Consider the following 24,892-nt stretch of genomic DNA (forward strand, 5'->3'; position numbering starts at 1 on the left):
GACTATAACTCACTTTCACCGATTATCAATTCGTCGGAGAGTAGACTTGGCCACGGGTTGATTCACGAACCTATAACAATATATACATATATCAAAATATGATCGAAATATATTCACAATATTTTCTTTATTACGTGTTGATGATTTTTAGTTGTCCAGTTAGCGGTCCGACGTTAGAAGTTCCATAATTTGTCGTACATGAATAACTTAATATATATCTTGAATCAATCCACGACCCAGTGTATACATATCTCAGTATTGATCACAACTCAAACTATATATATTTTGGAATCAACCTCAACCCTGTATAGCTAACTCCAACATTCACATATAGAGTGTCTATGGTTGTTCCGAAATATATATAGATGTGTCGACATGATAGGTCGAAACATTGTATACGTGTTTATGGTATCTCAAGATTACATAATATACAATATAAGTTGATTAAGTTATGGTTGGAATAGATTTGTTACCAATTTTCACGTAGCTAAAATGAGTAGTTTTTACCAATTTTGTTTTACACGCCATTTCTTCGTTTCTAATCCGTTTTGAGTGATTTAAGCGGCCACGGTTTCGTATTGAACTTAACTTTATGAAACTAAACATAAAAGGTATAGGTTTATAGTCGGAAATACAAGTTACAAGTCGTTTTTGAAAGAGGTAGTCATTTCCGTCGAAAGAACGACATCTTGATGACTGTTTTGAAAAACATACTTTCACTTTGAGTTTAACCATGATTTTTGGATATGGTTTCATGTTCATAAGAAAAATCATTTTCCCAGAAGTATAGCCTTTAAATCAAAGTTTTTCATAGTTTTTAATTATCCAAACCAAAACAGCCCCCGGTTGTAACTACGACGGCGTATATCCGGTTTTATTGTGTTTATCGTGTTTCCAAGTTTCGAATCATTAAGTTAGCATATCATATAGATATAGAACATGTGTTTAGTTGATTTTAAAAGTTGAGTTAGAAGGATTAACTTTATTTGCGAACAAGTTTAGAATTAACTAAACTATGTTCTAGTGATTACAAGTTTATAACGTTGAATAAGACAACATTTTATGTATGAATCGAATGATGTTATGAACATCATTACTACCTCAAGTTCCTTAGATAAACCTGCTGGAAAAAAGAAAAATGGATCTAGCTTCAACGGATCCTTGGATGGCTTGAAGTTCTTGAAGCAGAATCATGACACGAAAACAAGTTCAAGTAAGATCATCGCTTGAAATAAGATTGTTATAGTTATAGAAATTGAACCAAAGTTTGAATATGATTATTACCTTGAATTAGAAAGATAACCTACTGTAAGAAACAAAGGTTTCTTGATCTTGGATGATTACTTGAAATGGATTTGCAAGATTGAAAGTAAGCTAGCAAACTTGAAAGTGTTGTTGGTGTGTTCTTGAGTTGTTGTTTTGTATGTTGATCTAGTTTAGGATTTATGAACTAGATTGAGCTAGATTATGAAGAAAAAGATGAAGAACACTTAGAACAAATGAAGAACACTTGAGAGAGAGTAATTTGATTCATAAAAATTGCAAAATGAAAGTGTTATGGATGAATGATGAAAACGTGGTACTCCATTAGTCATATAGGCTCCATTAGTTTGATTTTTAGTGTAATAATTCTAGCTAGTTGCCAAATGATGGTTCCCACAAGGTTAGGTAGCTCACATGGGCTGCTAAGAGCAGATTTTTATGTGTATATACCAATAGTAAATACATCTAGAAGCTACGTATTCTTCGAGTACATGTACGGGTACATACGTGTAGAATTGTTGATGAAAATGAATGAGAATGTAATTGTAAGTATTTTTGTTAACTGGAAGTACTTTGATATATGTCTTGAAGTCTTTCAAAAGTGTTCAAATACATTTAAATACATTACATGTATATGCATTTTAATGAATTCGTTTAGCCATCGATAATCGTTACATGTAAGTGTTGCTTTGAAACCTTTAAGTTAACGATCTCATTTAATGTTATTAATCCATTGTTTCTTATATCACATGAGATGTTAAATTGTTATATTATCATGTTAACATGATATATGAATATATCTTAATATGATATATATACTTTAAAATCTCGTTACAACGATAATCGTTACGTATATGTCTCGTTTCGAAATCTTTAAATTAGTAGTCTTGTTTTTACTTATGTAGTTCATTGTTAACACCCTTAATGATATATTTATTTATCATTTTATCATGTTAATTATAGTGTAACAATATCTTAATGTGGTTCACATGTATTTAATAAAACGTGGTTATAATGATAATCGTTATATATATCGTTTTCGAGTTTCTTACGTCAATAGTCTCATTTTTATGTATATAACTCATTGTTACTATATTTAATGAGATACTTGATTATCATTATATCATGTTACACACACACACACACACACACACACACACACACACATATAGATATATATATATATATATATATATATATATATATATATATATATATATATATATATATATATATATATATATATATATATATATATATATATAATCATGTCATATACTAATTATAATGTTCGTGAATCATCGGTCAAACTGGGTGATCAACATTTACATAGTTTCTGTTTCAATTAACCAAGTCTTAACAAGTTTGATTGCTTAACATGTTGGAAACACTTAATCATGCAAATATAGTTTTCATTAAATATATAATCATAGCAAAGTTCAGAAAAGTTCGGGTCACTACACATAGGTCCGTCACAAAATTTAATTAAAGACCAAAATCTCAAACTGGTCACTATAGTGACTAATATATCATGGTCACTTTTTATGGTCACTATTATTAGTGACTAAAATATGGTCACTCACCTCGGCCGTGTGTGACCAAAAAGTGGTCACTCATATTGACGGTTTGTGACCAAAAAATGGTCACTCACATTGAACATTTATGATCAAAAATTGGTCAGACACATTGAACGTTTGTGACTAAAAAGTGGTCACTATTTGATCGTTATGACTAAAAAGTGGTCACTCATATTCACCGTTTATGACCAAAAAGTGGTCACTCACATTGGACGTTTGTGACCAAAAAATGGTCACTCATTTTTGACCCTTTGTGACTAAAACATGGTCTCTGATTTTAATCAATTGACTAAATAATAGTCACTCATACCACTATTTGTGTTAAAATATGCTCATAATAATTGAAATTTGCTCACTAGGATAGTTATTTTCTACAGCCTGGTAACAAATGTATATAACCAATCATTTAAACATAAAAACCCAAACTAATAAGTATTTATATAACCAAGTTTAAACTATCAACTAATACAACTAGTTATAGAACCAAGCATGTGCTTGCTAATCCCTGCATCAAATAGTTTTTCAACTTCAATTACAATCGACAATAATAAAGAAGAAAGATATAAGACTACGCTGCATTTGATCTCTTCTTGGCTAAGCTTTTACTACGCTTCTCACACTGATGTTTAGTACCCTGCAGACAATATTAAAAAGCTGATAAAAACAGGGGTTTGATTCATCATAAAACTACACATCATACATCGAAAATAATACAATCACGAAGTAGAATATGACATCGTATTGACTATGACTAATATTTACAATTAATCACCAACATCACCTTGAATTGAGCTTCAATGATTATGCAACCTGATGTTATATGATAAGCACCTGGAATTATATGATGGGGTTTTGGTACCTAATGGTCAATGCCCTTATAAAGCATACCCGATGTTTGTTTAAACAAAATTTTCACTACACCCACTAAAAGGTGAATTTCAAGAACTAGTGTAAGCCAAACTTCCTAAGCTCTAAATAATTACGCCATACAAGCCATTTCTACACATAATTCAAAGTAAAAATGCAATTTTTTAAGATTTATTTGAACTTACAGTATCTTGAGGTTGCAATTTAGTTGACCGGACTAACTCCTCTCTCATGAATTTCATTTCCTCCTTCATGTACTTTTGCTCCTCGAGAAATTGAGATTGCTCTTGTTGAAAACCCCAAACTAATCCCTCTAAAGCTGTTGACCGTTCCTCCAAAGTTGTTGATCTTTTCTTTTCAGACTCTACCTCCATTCTTAAATTCTCTATAGCCAAAACCTGTTTTGTAGAAGTTGAACGCCCTTTTACGTATCCAGGAATACGTTTTAGATTTTTCAAGCATATCTCTGCTGCAGTACATGAAGAACTAGCTTCCTCAATATGCAATTGTTTCTGCATAGCATATCAGCTTGTTATTATAACAAATTAATTAATTAAAATACAAACTTAGTTCTAATTATGCTCTAGTAAAAATTACCAAAGTGTTTTCTGCCTCTTCATTTATCATCTTTTGTTTCTTTTTTGAAAAGTGAGCAATTTTGTATCTATCAATTGCTGAAACTTCTTGTCCTTCTCTCCTTTTCTGTTTCATATGAACATCTTAAAAGAGGACAAAACAATGAAAAATGCAATTTATATGATTTACAAAAGCTACTGACCATATCAACTATCCTTGCAATTGAAACCGTGCCAATAGCAGGTGGAACTTTATTAAATGCTCCGTTTTTCTTGTTTTTGGCACTCACCTTCTGCAAAAACATACATCTAATTGTAGTCTGAATTCAATATATTTAGTCATGAATCTTCTATAAACAACATACGAGATCCTGCTAGTAAAAAAGAATGAGCATTCATAGTTTGATATAAAAGTAAGTTGCCGTTCAAACCTGAAAATCCTCACTTGTAAACCTCTCAGAAAGAAGTACCCAATCCTGAACTTTAATACCCTTTGGGGGATGAGTAAGTGCATCGTCTTTTGTTGGAAATGTATGATAATAACAATGAAGCCTCCACTGTTTATTCTTATGTTGGTTTCCTAGTTGTGTCTGCGTAACGCGTTCCATAGTCGAACAATTTGGATCGTAACTTGAATTTTCCTAAGAAAAAAATTGTTATTATTATTATTATTACTATTACATGAGTAATTAAAGATATAAATTGCAGTATAATAAAAACTTACCATAACTTTGTTTATGATATCCGTCTTCAATAAAGGTGGTTGATTTTTCCAGGTGGTTCCATCAAACTTTGCATGCTCTCGCATTAAACATCCGCCCTTGGTGATAAAAAATTGGCTATCATCACCAACTATTCTTCTTGAAAATTCATCAAATTCAAATACTAATTTTCTCTCTTTCATGCGCCTCTTTCTATTTTGTCTCAAAGCCCTAGACTCTTTCCGGGTAAAAGATGTTTCTGAATAGATTCAATAAACAAAAACACAACAGCAGACTTGAAACAAATCAGACTTTAATTAATTTAACACATGAAACAAACTTTATTTAAATTAACTACATACCATGTGAAGTTGAACTAATATTCTCATCTTGTTGAGGATCCATTGAGTCGGTCTCAGAATCAGAATCAAAATCAGCTTCCTGCTCTTGTTCATCATTTTCGTCCATTGTCACACTAGAATATGCTCTTCTCACATGTCTTGGAGAAAAAGAATGCATTGTATCTTGTGTATACAACTCATCATCTTGGAACCGGATATGGTTATTTCTTGGAAAGTCACGGGTACTACTTGACTTTTGAAGACCAGGCCTTTTCATGACCCCTATACCACGCCCAACCATCTTGATAACATGTAACACAATTTTAAAATAATCAGCTAAATTAATATGAACTACAAAAACACTGATGAAAAACAATTAATATTTCCTTGTTGAGATGTTGGCAAGTATATGAGAATATACCATGTTTAAGATGTTAGTATTCTCCATAGGATGTGTATTCTCCATAGAATGACTAGAGATCTATAAAAGAGAAATATATTGAGGATCTTTGGGTTAAACAAAGAAGATGTAATAATATTTCCGTACCCGCTGTTTTTGGTTGTTTTTTGGATGACTTAAATTCTCCTTCACCGGATGTCTTGTTTGATCCATAAAGCTGAAGTAGATTACACTAAAGCAAGATTTACCTAACGATCTGCGCATAAAAATAGGTTAGACAAATTAAGGAAATAACTAATTTTGAATTAATAAAGTTTTCAGTAATAATCTGCACACATAAATAGGTTAACAGTTTAAGGAAAAAACCTATTTTATATTAAGCAAGCTTTCAGTAATAATATGCACACACATTAAATGTAACTGAAAATAATTCAAAACCTATTTTCAATTAAGTCTAACTGAATATCAAATTAAAGCCTATTCTGAATCAGTACAATCATCTTGAGACGACTCGTCTTTGAATTAAGTCTAACTGAATATTAATTTAAAGCCTATTCCGAATCAGTACAATCATCTTCATCTTCAGAAAACTCCTCTTCTTGAGAAGACTCTAAATCTGAAGAGTCAATAAATCCTTCATCATCGAGGCCTTGACAATCACCACCAACGGTTGATAAATCCGGAATTTCGAGTGGGACAGTACCTCCACCTCTTGTTAGGGGTGCCTTATCCATATTTAAATCAATACCCGAATTTAAAACGGGCTCTTGTTCTTGATATACTTCTTCCAAAGGAATATCATATAGTGCACGAGGGATACTGCTTTGAACAACATGCCAATTTCTTCCCAACTTTAAATCAGGCACATAAAAAACTTGTTTAGCTTGTGATGCAAGAATGTATGGTTGATCTCTATACCATTTTCGAGATGTATTAATGCTAGTTGCTCTAGACTCTTTGTCAACCTGTAGCCCATTTCGATCATCAATCTTAAACCAATCACATTTGAATACTAACACTCGTTTATTGTCACCCAAGTATTCCAACTCTAACACTTCTTGTAATATCCCATAGAAGTCAATAATGTTTGTTTTATGACAACCTTGCACTATTACTCCACTATTTTGAGTCTTCCTATTCTTTTCACGACTTTGGGTGTGAAACCTATACCCATTCACCATACATCCACTATATTGATTCACTGAATGTGATGGTCCATGTGACAATATCCGAATTTCTGGTGCAAATAATTGTTGACGAGTACTTCCCTAAAGTAAAAACCATAAATGAGTCAGATTAACAAACTTTAGAATTTCATATGACAAACTTTAGAATTTCATATGACAAACTTTTAAATTCAATAAATATCAAAAACAGATCTTACTTGTTGAAGCCAAGAAGCAAATTGTTTATCATTGAAATGTCCCGTTCATATTGATTATAAACGTTCCATATTAATTGATTTCGTCGGGAGGTTTTGACCTCTATATGAGACGTTTTTCAAAGACTGCATTCGTTTTTAAAACAAACCATAACCTTTATTTTATCGACATAGGTTCAAAAACCATAACATAGATTATCAAGTGATGATAATCTAAAAGATAACGTTTTACACACGATCATTCATATTGGTTTACAATAATATTATACAACAAAGTAAGTCTTCGAATGCAGTTTTTAAACATTATTATACAAGCATGCTGACTCCAAATCTTGTCCTTAAATTTGCATGCAACAATGGAAGCTCTTAATAATCACCTGAGAATAAACATGTTTTAAACGTCAACAAAAATGTTGGTGAGTTATAGGTTTAATCTCTATATTTATCAAATCATAATAATAGACCACAAGATTTCATTTTTCATAACAACCATCTCATATAAGGCATTTCGCAAACTGTATAGAGATAAAAATCATTCATATGGTGAACACCTTGTAACCGACATTAGCAGAACGCGTCTAGAATATCCCCATCATTCCGGGACTCTCATCGGACATGATAAAATTGAAGTACTAAAGCATCCGCAACAACGGATGGGGTTTGTTAGGCCCAATAGATCTATCTTTAGGATTCACGTCAATTAGGGTGTCTGTTCCCTAATTTTTAGATTACCAGACTAAAAAGGGTGATATTCGGTAATAATAATTCAACCATAGAATGTAGTTTCACGTACTTGTGTCTATTTTGTAAAATATTTATAAACTGCATGTATTCTCATCCCAAAAATATTAGATTTAAAATGGGACTATAACTCACTTTCACCGATTATCAATTCGTCGAGAATTAGACTTGGCCACGAGTTGATTCACGAACCTATAACAAATATATAAATATATATCAAAATATAATACAACTATATTCATTTCATATCTTCAATCATAGATAATTGTTTAAATTTATATTTTTGATTACGTGTGATGGTTTAAGTTGTCAAGATAATAGTCCATAGTTAGTTCAAGATCACCCTGTAATAATCAAAACATAGTGTACATGTATTGTATAAGACTCAATCATGACCCACAATACATCTATTGTCTTTGAAGTTATCTCGACGTATTGTGTATGTGGTGTCTTTCGATTTATCCGACGTGTTGTGTAACTAGAGTCTTAACTACTCAAGATTACTTGATATAATACAAGAAAAGTTAGCTAGTATATGATTAGTATAGAACTTGTTATAAAATTTTCGTAGCTAAAACTAGTAATTTTTACCAATTTTGTTTTACCCATAATTTCTTCGTTTCAAATCCGTTTTGAGTGACTCAAAGTGCTATGGTTTCATATTGAACCAAAGATTACTAATCTAAACAGAAAAATTATAGGTTTATAGTCAGAAATATGAGTTACAAGTCATTTTTATAAGAGGTAGTCATTTCAGTCGAAAGAACGACGTCTTGATGACCATTTTGAAAAACATACTTTCACTTTGAGTTTAACCATGAATTTTGGATATAGTTTCATGTTCATAAGAAAAATCATTTTTCCAGAGAAACAACTTTCAATTCAAAGATTTTCATAGTTTTTAATTAATCAACCCAAAACAGCCCGCAGTGTTACTACGACGGCGTATGTCCGGTTTTACGGTGTTCTTCGTGTTTACAGGTTTTAAATCATTAAATTAGCATATCATATAGATATAGAACATGTGTTTAGTTGATTTTAAAAGTCTAGTTATAAGGATTAACTTTATTTGCGAACAAGTTTAGAATTAACTAAACTATGTTCTAGTGATTACAAGTTTACAACTTCGAATAAGATAGCTTTATATGTATGAATCGAATGATGTTATGAACACCATTACTATCTCAAGTTTTGTGGATAAACCTAATGGAAATGAGAAAAATAGATTTAGCTTCAAAAGATCCTTGAATGGCTTGAAAGTTCTTGAAGCAGAATTATGACACGAAAACAAGTTCAAGTAAGATTTCCACTTGAAATAAGATTGTTATAGTTATAGAAATTGAATCAAAGTTTGAATATGAATATTACCTTGAATTAGAATGATAACCTACTGTAAACAACAAAGATTTCTTGAGGTTGGATGATCACTTTACAAGATTGGAAGTGAGTTAGCAAACTTGAAAGTATTCTTGATTTTATGAAACTAGAACTTATAGAATTTATGAAGAACACTTAGAACTTGAAGATAGAACTTGAGAGAGATCAATTAGATGAAGAAATTTGAAGAATGAAAGCATTTGTAGGTGTTTTTGGTCGTTGGTATATGGATTAGATATAAAGGATGTGTAATTTTGTTTACTTGTAAATAAGTCACGAATGATTACTAATATTTTTGTAATTTTGTGTAATCATTCATGCTAGTTGCCAAATGATGGTTCCCACATGGTTAGGTAACTCACATGGGCTGCTAAGGAGCAGATTTTTATGTGTATATACCAATAGTAAATACATCTAGAAGCTGTGTATTGTACGAGTACATATACGGGTGCATACGAGTAGAATTGTTGATGAAAATGAATGAGAATGCAATTGTAAGTATTTTTGTTAAATGGAAGTACTTTGATATGTGTCTTGAAGTCTTTCAAAAGTGTTCAAATACATTTAAATACATTACATGTATATACATTTTAATGGAGTCGTTTAGTCATCGATAGTCGTTACATGTAAGTGTTATTTTGAAACCTTTAAGTTAACGATCTCATTTAATGTTGTTAATCCATTGTTTATTATATCTAATGAGATGTTAACTTATTCTATTATCATGCTAACATGATGTATGAATATATCTTAATATGATATATATATGTACATTAAAATATCGTTACAACGATAATCGTTACATATATGTCTCGTTTCGAAATCCTTAAGTTAGTAGTCTTGTTTTTACTTATGTAGTTCATTGTTAACACACTTAATGATATATTTACTTATCATTTTATCATGTTAAATATAGTGTAACAATATCTTAATATAATTCATATATATTTAATAAGGCGTTGTTATAACGATAATCGTTATATGTATCGTTTCGAGTTTCTTACGTCAATAGTCTCATTTTTATGTATATAACACATTGTTAATATACTTAGTGAGATACTTGATTATCTTTATATCATGTTAAAAATATATGTATATCCATATATATATCATCATGTCATATACAAATTATAACGTTCGTGAATCATCGGTCAAACTGGGTGGTCAAACGTCTATATAATTTCTGTTTCAATTAACCAAGTCTTAAAAAGTTTGATTGCTTAACATGTTGGAAACATTTCATCATGCAAATATAGTTTTCATTTAATATATAATCATGGAAAAGTTCGGAAAAGTTCGGATTAGTTAGGGTCACTACAGTACCTACCCGTTAAATAAATTTCGTCCTGAAATTTTAAGCAGTCGGAGGTGTTGACGCATCTTCTGGAAATAAGTGCGGGTATTTCTTCTTTATCTGTTCTTCACGTTCTCAGGTGAATTCGGGTCCTCTACGAGCGTTCCATCGGACTTTAACGATTGGTATTTTATTTTGCTTAAGTCTTTTAACCTCACGATCCATTATTTCGACGGGTTCTTCAATAAATTGAAGTTTTTCGTTGATTTAGATTTCGTCTAACGGAATAGTGAGATCTTCTTTAGCAAAACATTTCTTCAAATTCGAGACGTGGTAAGTGTTATGTACAGCCGCGAGTTTTTGAGGTAACTCAAGTCGGTAAGCTACTGGTCCGACACGATCAATAATCTTGAATGGCCCAATGTACCTTGGATTTAATTTTCCCCGTTTAGCAAATCGAACAACGCCTTTTCAAGGTGAAACTTTAAGCATGACCATCTCTCCAATTTCAAATTCTATATCTTTTCTTTTAATGTCTGCGTAGCTCTTTTGTCGACTTTGGGCGGTTTTTAATCGTTGTTGAATTTGGATGATCTTCTCGGTAGTTTCTTGAATTATCTCCGGACCCATAATTTGTCTATCCCCCACTTCACTCCAACAATTTGGAGACCTGCACTTTCTACCATAAAGTACCTCAAACGACGCCATCTCAATACTCGAATGATAACTGTTGTTGTAGGAAAATTCTGCTAACGGTAGGTGTCGATCCCTACTATTTCCGAAATCAATAACACATGCTCGTAGCATGTCTTCAAGCGTTTGTATCATCCTTTCGCTTTGCCCATCAGTTTGTGGATGATAGGCAGTACTCATGTCTAGACGAGTCCCCAATGCTTGTTGTAATGTCTACCAAAATCTTGACACAAATCTACCATCCCTATCAGAGATAATAGAGACTGGTATTCCATGTCTGGAAACGACTTCTTTCAAGTATAGTCGTGCCAAATTCTCCATTTTATCATCTTCCTTCATTGGTAGAAAATGCGCTGACTTGGTGAGACGATCGACTATTACCCAAATAGTATCATAACCACTTGCAGTCCTTGGCAATTTAGTAATGAAATCCATGGTAATGTTTTCCCATTTCCATTCCGAGATTTCGGGTTGTTGAAGTAGATCTGATGGTTTCTGATGTTCAGCTTTGACTTTAGAACACGTCAAACATTCTCCTACGTATGTTGCAATATCAGCTTTCATACCCGGCCACCAAAAGTGTTTCTTGAGATCCTTATACATCTTTCCTGCTCCGGGATGTATTGAATATCTGATTTTATGTGCTTCCTTAAGTACCATATCTCTCACATCTCCCAACTTTGGTACCCAAATTCTTTCAGCCCTATATCGGGTTCCATCTTCCTGAATATTAAGATGTATTTTCGATCCTTTGGGTATTTCCTTCTTTAAATTTTCTTCTTTTAAAACTCCTTATTGCGCCTCCTTTATTTGAGTAGTAAGGTTAGTACGAATAATTATATTCATAGCTTTTACCCGTATAGGTTCTCTGTCCTTTCTACTCAGAGCGTCGGCTACCACATTCGCCTTCCCCGGGTGGTAACGAATCTCGAAATCGTAATCATTCAGTAACTCAATCCACCTACGCTGTCTCATGTTTAGTTGTTTCTGATTAAATATATGTTGGAGACTCTTGTGATCGGTATATATAATACTTTTGACCCCATATAAGTAATGCCTCCATGTCTTTAATGCAAAAACAACAGCTCTCAATTCCAAATCGTGAGTCGTATAATTTTGTTCGTGAATCTTCAATTGTCTAGACGCATAAGCAATTACCTTCATTCGTTGCATTCATACACAACCAAGGCCTTGCTTTGAGGCGTCACAATATATCACAAAATCATCATTCCCTTCCGGTAATGACAATATAGGTGCTGTAGTTAGCTTTTTCTTCAACATTTGAAACGCTTTCTCTTGTTCATCCTTCCATTCAAATTTCTTCCCTTTATGCGTTAATGTAGTCAAGGGTTTTGCTATTTTGGAAAAATCTTGGATGAATCTTCTGTAGTAACCAGCCAATCCTAAAAATTGGCGTATATGCTTCGGAGTTTTTGGGGTTTTCCACTTTTCAATAGTTTCAATCTTTGCCGAATCTACCTTAATACCTTCTTTGTTCACTATGTGACCAAGAAATTGAACTTCTTCCAACCAAAATGCACACTTTGAAAACTTAGCGTACAGTTTTTCTTTCCTCAACAACTCTAGCACTTTTCTCAAATGTTCACCGTGCTCTTGGTCATTCTTTGAGTAAATAAGTTTGTCATCGATGAAAACAATGACAAACTTGTCAAGGTATGGTTCACACACTCGGTTCATGAGGTCCATGAACACAGCTGGTGCGTTAGTCAATCCAAACGACATAACCATAAACTCGTAATGACCGTGACGTGTTCTGAAAGCAGTCTTTGGAATATCATCCTCCTTCACCCGCATTTGATGATACCCGGAACGTAAATCAATCTTTGAATAAACCGACGAGCCTTGTAGTTGATCAAATAAGTCATCGATTCTCGGTAGTGGATAACGGTTCTTAATGGTAAGTTTGTTCAATTCTCTGTAATCGATACACAATCTGAATGAACCAACCTTCTTCTTGACAAACAACACCGGTGCTCCCCATGGTGATGTGCTTGGTCGAATGAAACCACGCTCCAAAAGTTCTTGTAATTGGCTTTGGAGTTCCTTCATTTCGCTAGGTGCTAGTCTGTACGGAGCACGAGCTATTGGTGCAGCTCCTGGTACAAGATCTATTTGAAATTCAACGGATCGATGTGGAGGTAGTCCCGGTAATTCTTTCGAAAATACGTCGGGAAATTCTTTTGCGACGGGAACATTATTGATGTTCTTTTCTTCAGTTTGCACCTTCTCGACATGTGCTAGGATGGCATAGCAACCTTTTCTTATTAGTTTTTGCGCCTTCAAATTACTAATAAGATTTAACTTCGCGGTAATCTTTTTTCCGTACACCATTAAGGGTTTTCCTTTTTCTCGTACAATGCGAATCGCATTTTTGTAACATACGACCTCTGCTCTCTCATTTTTCATCCAGTCCATGCCAATTATTACATCAAAACTTCCTAACTCTACTGGTATCAAATTAATCTTAAACGTTTCACCAACCAGTTTAATTTCACGATTCCGACATATTTTATCGGCTGACATTAATTTACCGTTTGCTACTTCGAGTAAAAATTTATTATCCAAAGGTGTTAATGGACAACCTAATTTAGCACAAAAATCTCTACTCATATAACTTTTATCCGCACCCGAATCAAATAAAACATAAGCAGGTTTTTCATCGATTAGAAACGTACCCGTAACAAGTTCCGGGTCTTCATGTGCTTCTTCCGCATTAATATTGAAAATTCTTCCACGGCTTTGTCCGACATTATTTCCCTGATTCGGGCACTTAGTTTTATAGTGACCCTTCTTCCCACATCCGAAACAAGTAACGTTGACATTTTCTGTTCCCCTATTCCTTGGTCCATAAACTTCACACTTTGCCGCACTATGCCCCATTCTATTACACTTGGTACATACTACCGAACAATAAATATCCGGATGGTATCCTTCACACCTTTTGCAAGGAATTTTCTAGTTTTTGCTGCTGTTGTTATTGAAATGGTTGTTGTTGTGATTGTTATTATTGTTGGGATGGTTGTTGTAGTTGTTGTTGTTGGGATAGTTTTTGTTGCGGTTGTTGTTGCGAAAAAAGGTGCGTTTGTGGTTGTGATTTTGGGGTTGATTGTTGATACGATAGTTACTGTTGTTGTTGTATTCGTGACCCTTGTCACTGGTTTCTTCCCACTTTCTCTTGAGTTGTTTCGTGTTGACCTCTTCAGCCGCTTGCTTTTTCATTCTTCCTTAGATCTGGTTTATGAGCTTGTGAGCCATTCGACTTGCCTTTTGTATGGAGGCTGGCTCGTTTGTACTCACATCTTCCTGGATTCTTTCTGGTAACCCTTTCACAAACGCGTCGATCTTCTCTTCTTCATCCTCGAACGCTCTTGGACACAATAAGCAGAACTCTGTGAATCTTCGTTCGTACGTGGTAATGTCGAAACCTTGCGTTTGTAATCCTCTAAGCTCCGCCTTGAGCTTATTGACCTCGTTTCTGGGACGATTCAAGTGCTTGAATGCTGACCACGGTAGTGCGTAAGCAGCATCTTGTCCCACCTGCTCGAGATAGGTGTTCCACCATGTTAACGCATCACATGTGAAGGTATGCGTAGCGTATTTTACTTTGTCTTTTTCAGCACACTTACTTATGGCAAACACCGATTCGACCTTCTCGGTCCACCGTTTTAATCCGATTGGACCCTCGGTTCCATCGAATTCCAGAGGTTTACAGGCAGTGAATTCTTTGTAGGAGTATCCTCCACGAGTTCTTGTGGCGTTTGTTCCGTTGCTGGATTCAGAGTTATTGTTATTATTCTGCATTGCAGCCTGTACTGCGGCTATGTTCGCAGCAAGAAAAGTACAGAATTCTTCTTCGCTCATACTCATGGTGTGTCGAGTAGTTGGTGCCATTTCCTTCAAAAATAGCCAAAAGAAATGAGTTAATCATATAGAATATCAAGAGTAGTCAATAGTATTTCGTAGCATAATATGAACTTATTTATAAAAGTTCTTTCTTCATATTAGCGTTTTATAATTTTAATTCGGGTAGTACCTACCCGTTAAGTTCATACTTAGTAGCTAATATACCATTTCAACTACTACAATTCTATATGAAAAACTAATCACAAAAATAATTCATATTCAAACTTTTATACAATATTTTGAAAACTTACAATACCGTTATTTTACATATAGCATGAAATATAGCACATAAAAACTTTGATACAAAGCAGTTGCGAAGATAATTCAAGTTAATGCGCAAGGCGTTCAGCAAAGGCAATAAAGACACATAATTCATACGTCCAGAAACAAGTCATGCATTCTGGTTTTACTAAGACTACTTCCCATCCTTGGTCTTGTGAACATAACCGTTGTGACCGTTAGCAAGACAACATGTTGTAACGTCGTCAAAAGGACGAGGGTTACGCAATGTCCAACAGTCTCGTAACAACCTAAAAACCTTGTTTCTCACCCCAACTATCGAATTCGTCACTTGTGGGAATGTTTTATTTAACAGTTGTAATCCGATGTTCTTTTTCTCACTTTGGTGAGAAGCGAACATCACTAACCCGTAAGCATAACATGCTTCTTTATTTTTCATGTTAGAAGCTCTTTCTAAAGCATGAAGTCCTATGTTCGGATACGTTGAGTCAAAATTGGTTCTTAACCCGTAGCGTAAAATTGCATTTGGGTTCCCCGCATTATATGCTTTAAAGTAAACACGGCGTAACTTATGATTTCCCCAATGTGATATACCCCATCTTTCAAATTAAAGCCTTTTATAAACTAAGGCATGCTTGGAACGTTCTTCCAATGTTCTACAAACTAATTTCGTCGTAAATAATTGTGCTGACGAATTCTGACCGAATTTAGACAAGATTTCATCAATCATGTCTCCGGGTAGGTCTTCTAAAATATTTGGTCGCCTATCCTTAACATCCATTTTGTGTTTTTATACTGTAAAATAGACGAGGGTTAGATTCATAGAAGATTCTTAACAAACAATACAAGTAAATTTTGCATATATCATAAAAGCACAAGCACACTATATTACATATATTACATCACATGATTTCAACTTTCTTATTCCGACTCACTCGTTTCTTCTTCTTCAGACTTGGTTCGTTTTGCTAAGTTTCTAGGGATATATTTTGATCCTCTAATACGAGCCGTCGTTTTCCACAATGGTTTAGAAAAACCTGGTGGTTTAGAGGTTCCCGGGTTATTGTTACAACTTAAGAAATACAGGTGTTGACGATACATATAAAGTTCATTGGGGTTCGAATCAGATTTCTCTATTTTGATGCTCTTTCCCTTATTATTCTCTTTTGCCTTATTAAATTGAGTTGGGGTAATTTCTATAACATCATCGGAATCCTCATCGAGATCCGATTCATCGGAAAATTGGTAATCTTCCCAATATTTTGTTTCCTTGGCGGAAACACCATTGACCATTATTAACCTTGGTCCGTTGGTTGAGAATTTTCTTTTATTTAACCGTTTTACTGTAGGTATTAATATTTCCTCCTCCGGAACCTCTTCTTCTTCCGGTTCCTCTTCTTCCGGTTCCTCTTCTTCTTCCGGAATTTGTGAATCATCCCAAATTACATTTGACTCTTCATTATTATTAGGTGAGTCGATGGGATTTGTACTAGAGGTAGACATCTATCACACAATATCAAACACGTTAAGAGATTACATAATATTTACATGTTAAAAATATATAGTTTCCAACAAATTTTGTTAAGCAATCATTTTTAACGAAAGGCACGGTCGAAGTTCAGACTCGCTAATGCATCGTAACAAACTCGATAAGACACACTAATGCAAAATTCTAGTTCTCTAAGACCAACGCTCGGATACCAACTGAAATGTCCCGTTCATATTGATTATAAACGTTCCATATTAATTGATTTCGTCGCGAAGTTTTGACCTCTATATGAGACGTTTTTCAAAGACTGCATTCGTTTTTAAAATAAACCATAACCTTTACTTTATCGACATAGGTTCAAAAACCATAACATAGATTATCAAGTGATGATAATCTAAAAGATAACGTTTTACACACGATCATTCATATTGGTTTACAATAATATTATACAACAAAGTAAGTCTTCGAATGCAGTTTTTAAACATTATTATACAAGCATGCTGACTCCAAATCTTGTCCTTAAATTAGCATGCAACAACGGAAGCTCTTAATAATCACCTGAGAATAAACATGTTTTAAACGTCAACAAAAATGTTGGTGAGTTATAGGTTTAATCTCTATATTTATCAAATCATAATAATAGACCACAAGATTTCATTTTTCATAACAACCATCTCATATAAGGCATTTCGCAAACTGCATAGAGATAAAAATCATTCATATGGTGAACACCTTGTAACCGACATTAGCAGAACGCGTCTAAAATATCCCCATCATTCCGGGACTCTCATCGGACATGATAAAATTGAAGTACTAAAGCATCCGCAACAACGGATGGGGTTTGTTAGGCCCAATAGATCTATCTTTAGGATTCGCGTCAATTAGGGTGTCTGTTCCCTAATTTTTAGATTACCAGACTAAAAAGGATGATATTCGGTAATAATAATTCAACCATAGAATGTAGTTTCACGTACTTGTGTCTATTTTGTAAAACATTTATAAACTGCATGTATTCTCATCCCAAAAATATTAGATTTAAAATGGGACTATAACTCACTTTCACCGATTATCAATTCGTCGAGAATTAGACTTGGCCACGAGTTGATTCACGAACCTATAACAAATATATAAATATATATCAAAATATAATACAACTATATTCATTTCATATCTTCAATCATAGATAATTGTTTAAAGTATAGGTTTATAGTCGGAAATGTGAGTTACAAGTCGTTTTTATAAGAGGTAGTCATTTCAGTCGAAAGAACGACGTCTTGATGACCATTTTGAAAAACATACTTTCACTTTGAGTTTAACCATGAATTTTGGATATAGTTTCATGTTCATAAGAAAAATCATTTTCTCAGAGAAACAACTTTCAATTCAAAGATTTTCATAGTTTTTAATTAATCAACCCAAAACAGCCCGCAGTGTTACTACGACGGCGTATGTCCGGTTTTACGGTGTTCTTCGTATTTCCAGGTTTTAAATCATTAAGTTAGCATATCATATAGATATAGAACATGTGTTTAGTTGATTTTAAAAGTCTAGTTAGAAGGATTAACTTTATTTGAGAACAAGTTTAGAATTAACTAAACTATGTTCTAGTGATTACAAGTTTACAACTTCGAATAAGATAGCTTTATATGTATGAATCGAATGATGTTATGAACATATTACTACCTCAATTTTTGTGGATAAACCTACTGGAAATGAGAAAAATAGATCTAGCTTCAAAGGATCCTTGGATGGCTTGAAAGTTCTTGAAGCAGAATTATGACACGAAAACAAGTTCAAGTAAGATTTCCACTTGAAATAAGATTGTTATAGTTATAGAAATTGAATCAAAGTTTGAATATGAGTATTACCTTGAATTAGAATGATAACCTACTATAAAAAACAAAGATTTCTTGAGATTGGATGATCACTTTACAAGATTGGAATTGAGCTAGCAAACTTGAAAGTATTCTTGATTTTATGAAACTAGAACTTATAGAATTTATGAAGAACACTTAGAACTTAAAGATAGAACTTGAGAGAGATCAATTAGATGAAGAAAATTGAAGAATGAAAGTGTTTGTAGGTGTTTTTGGTCGTTGGTATATGGATTAGATATAAAGGATGTGTAATTTTGTTTACTTGTAAATAAGTCATGAATGATTACTAATATTTTTGTAATTTTGTGTAATCATTCATGCTAGTTGCTAAATGATGGTTCCCACATGGTTAGGTAACTCACATGGGCTGCTAAGGAGCAGATTTTTATGTGTATATACCAATATCAAATACATCTAGAAGCTGTGTATTGTACGAGTACATATACGGGTGCATACGAGTAGAATTGTTGATGAAAATGAATGAGAATGCAATTGTAAGTTTTTTTGTTAAATGGAAGTACTTTGATATGTGTCTTGAAGTCTTTCAAAAGTATTCAAATACATTTAAATACATTACATGTATATACATTTTAATGGAGTCGTTTAGTCATCGATAGTCGTTACATGTAAGTATTGTTTTGAAACCTTTAAGTTAACGATCTCATTTAATGTTGTTAATCCATTGTTTATTATATCTAATGAGATGTTAAATTATTCTATTATCATGCTAACATGATGTATGAATATATCTTAATATGATATATATATATATATATATATATATATATATATATATATATATATATATATATATATATATATATATATATATATATATATATATATATATATATATACATTAAAATATCGTTACAACGATAATCGTTACGTATATGTCTCGTTTCGAAATCCTTAAGTTAGTAGTCTTGTTTTTACTTATGTAGTTCATTGTTAATACACTTAATGATATATTTACTTATCATTTTATCATGTTAAATATAGTGTAACAATATCTTAATATAATTCATATATATTTAATAAGGCGTTGTTATAACGATAATCGTTATATATATTGTTTCGAGTTTCTTACATCAATAGTCTCATTTTATGTATATAACTCATTGTTAATATACTTAGTGATATACTTACTTATCATAATCTCATGTTAACTATATGTATGTCCATATATATATCATCATATAGTTTTTACACGTTTTAACGTTCGTGAATCGCCGGTCAATCTGGATAGTCAAACATTTGCATAAATTACATTTCAATTAACCAAGTCTTAACAAGTTTGATTGTTTAACATGTTGGAAACATTTATTCATGTAAATATTAATCTCATGTAAAATATGATCATGGAAAAGTTAGGGTCACTACAATCATGACGTTCATTTACATCATTATAGTTTTCTTTCTCAAGTTCAACTTTGTGGTCACTATAAGAATTGGCATAAACCAATTTTAGTAAACAAATATATATCATCTATAAAATATAAATAATGTAATTTAGTAAATAATATTATATGAAAGAATGTACGTACTTTATCAGTTTTTCCATTTCATGGCAATTATTAAGAATGTAAGTGTGGATCTTCTTAAGCTCATTTGCACTCATATCACATATTTTACGACTACCTAGTGGACGCCCTTTGCATGAGAAAACAGAAATTTGACCTTGAACATCCATCCTTTCGTTGTTGCGTTCAGTCATGTTGAATGCACTCTCAACATCATTTAAATACATAGAGCAGAATGTTAGACATTCATTATCTAAGTATCTCTCAGCAATGCATCCTTCTGGGCGAGCATTGTTCTTAACATATCCCTTTAGAACACCCACTTTCCTGAAAGAAAAGATAAGTAATTAGAAACAGTTAGGATGTGTTTCAAAATTTAAAACCAAAAACTAAAAGTACCTCTCAAAAGGGAACATCCAACGATATTGAGGCAGGCCTGCCAACTTTGCTTCATATGGTAAATGAATCAATAGGTGAATGATAATGTCGAAGAAAGATTGGGGTAACAATCGCTCTAACTTACATAATATGACCACAATTTCTGCTTCTTGTTTCTCGAGAACATCTAAATACACATTTCGTGCACATAACTTCTGGATAAACTCGCTTAGTTCATACAACACGACTCGAACTTCTTTTGTCAAGCAACCCCTAATTGATAACGGCAACACTCGTTGGATGAAAACATAAAAGTCGTGGCTTTTCATGCGTGATAATTGGAATTCTTCCTTTTTAATGCATCTTGATATATTTGAAGCAAATCCATCCGGAAACTTGATTGACTTTAACAGATTTATAACTCTCTGTTTCTCATTTTTCGTGAAGTGGTAGCAAGCCATTGGCATTATGAATGAATTACCGTGTGGTTGTAAATGTAAACTCTTTTTAAGCCTATGGTCCTTCAAATCCTCGCGTGATTTAGATGTGTCTTTGGTCTTACCCTTAATGTTGAATAATGTAGCAGTCAAACTTTCTATCACATTCTTAACAACATGCATTATGTCTATGTTGTGTCTCAATTTTAGGTCAGGCCAATATGGAAGCTTGAAGAATATGCTTTTCTTTTTCCATCCCCGTGTGTCATCACTATATTTATGTTTTCTCGTCTTATCAAAGCGATAAGGCTCACTAAAATCCATCGCCCCATCAATATCATTCAGAACTTCATGACCTGACTTAGGTACGACTGGCTCACCAAAATCCACCTCCCCATCAAAATTCTTTTTATCCTTCCGCCAGTGGTGTGTGCATATCAAAAACTTTCGATGACCCATGTAAACTACTTTTCTACTATGAGTCAAGTATTGAGATGAGGTCTCATTCATGCATATTGGGCAGGCTTTGTAGCCCTTAACACTCCAACCAGAGAGCATACCATATGCCGGAAAGTCTTTAATAGTCTACAAAAGGACTGCACGTAATGAAAATTTCTCCATTCTATATGCATCATAAGCATTGACACCAACCCAAAATTCATTTAGTTCATCAATCAAAGGTTGTAGGTAAACATCTATATTAATTCCAGGTGATTTGGGACCTGGAATCAACATAGACATTAACATGTAGGGTTCTTTCATACATTTCCATGGAGGCAGGTTATAAACGACAAGAAAAACAGGCCATATACTATATGAATTACTTAGGCTGCCAAATGGACTGAATCCATCGGTCGCCAACCCTAGACGTATATTGCGTGGATCTTCTGCAAATAAAGGATATACTCTATCAAGGTGTTTCCACGCCTCACTATCTGCAGGGTGTCTAGCGAAGGAGACGAGCAGTTGGATATATCATATATGAATATGAATATAATATAATAAAGTTATAAACGACGGAGTAGTTAGTCAATAGTCAAACAAAATTATACTCCGTTACTCGAAATTTGAGTATTAAATTTTAACTCTGTGTATGTTAAATTAGTACGTATATGCCCAGTTGTCCACATATCCACATATTATAATATTACATTGGTATTATATATTTAATTTATTATATATTTATATTTCTAATTTACCTATATATATATATATATATAGATATTATATTAAATTATATAGTATATTGTTAATTTATGATAATATTATATTATATAATTAAATATATAATATATAATATGTTATATGTTATGCATACGGAGTATATTTTTTCAAATAAGTGATCATTGTTTGGTCTTTATATGTAAATTTTATGTGGTTACTAATGGTTACTAATGATATCTATTTTTTTTTAAAATAAGTGACCACTTTTTGGTCACTATATGTGAATTTTAGTGACAAGTATTTATTTGGTCACTAATATTATTTCGTGACCAATATTTAATGACCACTTTTTTATGGTAACTAATATTGAATTATAAGTGACTAAAAAATAAGTGGTCACTAAAAATTGGTCACTAATGGCCATTTTTCTTGTAGTGTAACCCATCTTGATTATCATCACATTGTGTTTTTGTTTTGGGGTTTCAAATGGGAATCGCTCTTCCTGAATTTCTGCCCAACATTGAAGGTGCATCTGGTGGAATATAATTGTTATGGATCGTTGGGGGGTGTTGTGTATTCTATTACTTCCCCCCTTTCCCCGTACATAGTCACTCCCCCTTGATCACTCCCCGTAATTACAAAAAATATATTTGTAGAATTATGTCTTTGTTATAAAATATCTAGATTGTGTTATAAAATATCTAGATTGGATGTTAATTTTATTATTATTATATTTCTTGCATAGTAATATTTTATACTATAAATAGACATGTATGGTAACCATTTAAGGTGCACCATTTCTCTTGAAATATCAATATCAATATTTCTTCTCTCCTTCTTCTCTCTTTTTCTCTCTTTGTTCTTATAACCATTAAAGGTAGTTATAAGCCTACTGAATTATAACACGTTATCAGCACGAAAAGCTTAGTGTAATTAAAAGATATCTCAAACGATCACGAATCACTAATCAAGGTATGAAATTATTAATAATTTTCAGACTCGAATATATCAAATTTTGGACTACTAACATTTATATTTATGTTATTTAAGTTATATATGGTCGGTTATACCACCTGAATTATATTTCTGTAATCTAACTTTTACTAACTTCACTAACATTTATATTTATGTTATTTAAGTTATATATGGTCGGTTATACCACCTGAATTATATTTCTGTAATCTAACTTTTACTAACTTCACTAACATTTATATTTATGTTATTTAAGTTATATATGGTCGGTTATACCACCTGAATTATATTTTCTGTAATCTAACTCTTATTAACTTCACTAACATTTATATTTATGTTAATAAGACCTCATGATTGTACGCAACACGTCATTTGACAACACGGTACCATGGGTCGAGATTAATTCCGATCAATACGAATACGACGGGGTCTTTATATGTTATCTAACATTTATGATTACTTATGCAATTAATCATTATTTATTTCATGCATACTAATGTTTATTCTTAAATTTATAATTTTAAAAGTTAAAATAAAAAAATAGTTTGTATTTTTATTAAAAGTAAATCTTAAAAGTTAAAATAAGAAAAAGTAGTTTGTACTTTTATTAAAAGTAAATCTTAAAAGTTAAAATACAAAAAGTAGTTTGTATTTTTATTAAAAGTAAATCTTAAAAGTTAAAATAAGAAAAAGTAGTTTGTTGTTGTAAATTTAGTAGTAAAATATGGATGGTAATTAGTCAAATATTGATAGTAAAATTTGTACTATATATATGTGGATAATGAACACACATATACACACCATTTTCTTACATATAAGAAATATACTCTCTCTCTCTTCCATTACTACTCTCTCATATTTAAGGATTGTATAGGCTTAGGTCAAAATTAGTTATAAGCCTACTGAATTATAACACGTTATCAGCACGAAGAGCTTAGTGTAATCAAAGGATATCTCAAACGATCACGAGTCACTAATCAAGGTATGAAATTATTAAGGTTTTTCAGACTCGGACATATCAAATTTTGGACTACTAACATTTTGAACTACTAATTTTTATTAAGTTCTTAGTGCATTTGTATTGTTCTTATTATATGGTTGGCTCTGCCACCTAAATTATATATGGTCGACATTGTCGCCTAACTATCATTTATGTTTACTAACTTTTATTAACTTCACTAACATTTATATTTATGTTATTTAAGTTATATATGGCCGGTTATACCGCCTGAATTATATTTTCTGTAATCTAACTCTTATTAACTTCACTAACATTTATATTTATGTTATTTAAGTTATATATGGCCGGTTATACCGCCTGAATTATATTTTCTGTAATCTAACTCTTATTAACTTCACTAACATTTATATTTATGTTAATAAGACCTCATGATTGTACGCAACATGTCATTTGACAACACGGTACTTTATGTACGCAACACGTCATTTGACAACACGGTACCATGGGTCGAGATTAATTCCGATCAATACGAATACGACGGGGTCTTTATATGTTATCTAACATTTATGATTACTTATGCAATTAATCATTATTTATTTCATGCATACTAACGTTTATTCTTAAATTTATAATTTTAAAAGTTAAAATAAAAAAATAGTTTGTATTTTTATTAAAAGTAAATCTTAAAAGTTAAAATAAGAAAAAGTAGTTTGTACT

At 32.4% G+C, this 24,892-nt stretch overlaps 1 protein-coding gene across 1 annotated transcript; it reads right to left on the reverse strand.

The window, feature by feature from the left end:
- Positions 1 to 6,275: 6,275 nt before the first annotated feature.
- LOC139899751 (uncharacterized) lies at positions 6,276 to 21,588 on the reverse strand. The gene is made up of 4 exons (XM_071882589.1): positions 20,663 to 21,588; positions 20,288 to 20,590; positions 20,143 to 20,182; positions 6,276 to 6,992 (listed from the first exon to the last, which is right to left on the reverse strand). The coding sequence occupies exons 1-4, from the start codon at positions 21,586 to 21,588 to the stop codon at positions 6,276 to 6,278; spliced, it is 1,986 nt and encodes a 661-aa protein (XP_071738690.1).
- Between the last annotated feature and the right edge of the window lie 3,304 nt (positions 21,589 to 24,892).

This window comes from Rutidosis leptorrhynchoides, chromosome 3, assembly GCF_046630445.1.
Source record: "Rutidosis leptorrhynchoides isolate AG116_Rl617_1_P2 chromosome 3, CSIRO_AGI_Rlap_v1, whole genome shotgun sequence".
NCBI classification, from domain to species: Eukaryota; Viridiplantae; Streptophyta; class Magnoliopsida; order Asterales; family Asteraceae; genus Rutidosis; species Rutidosis leptorrhynchoides.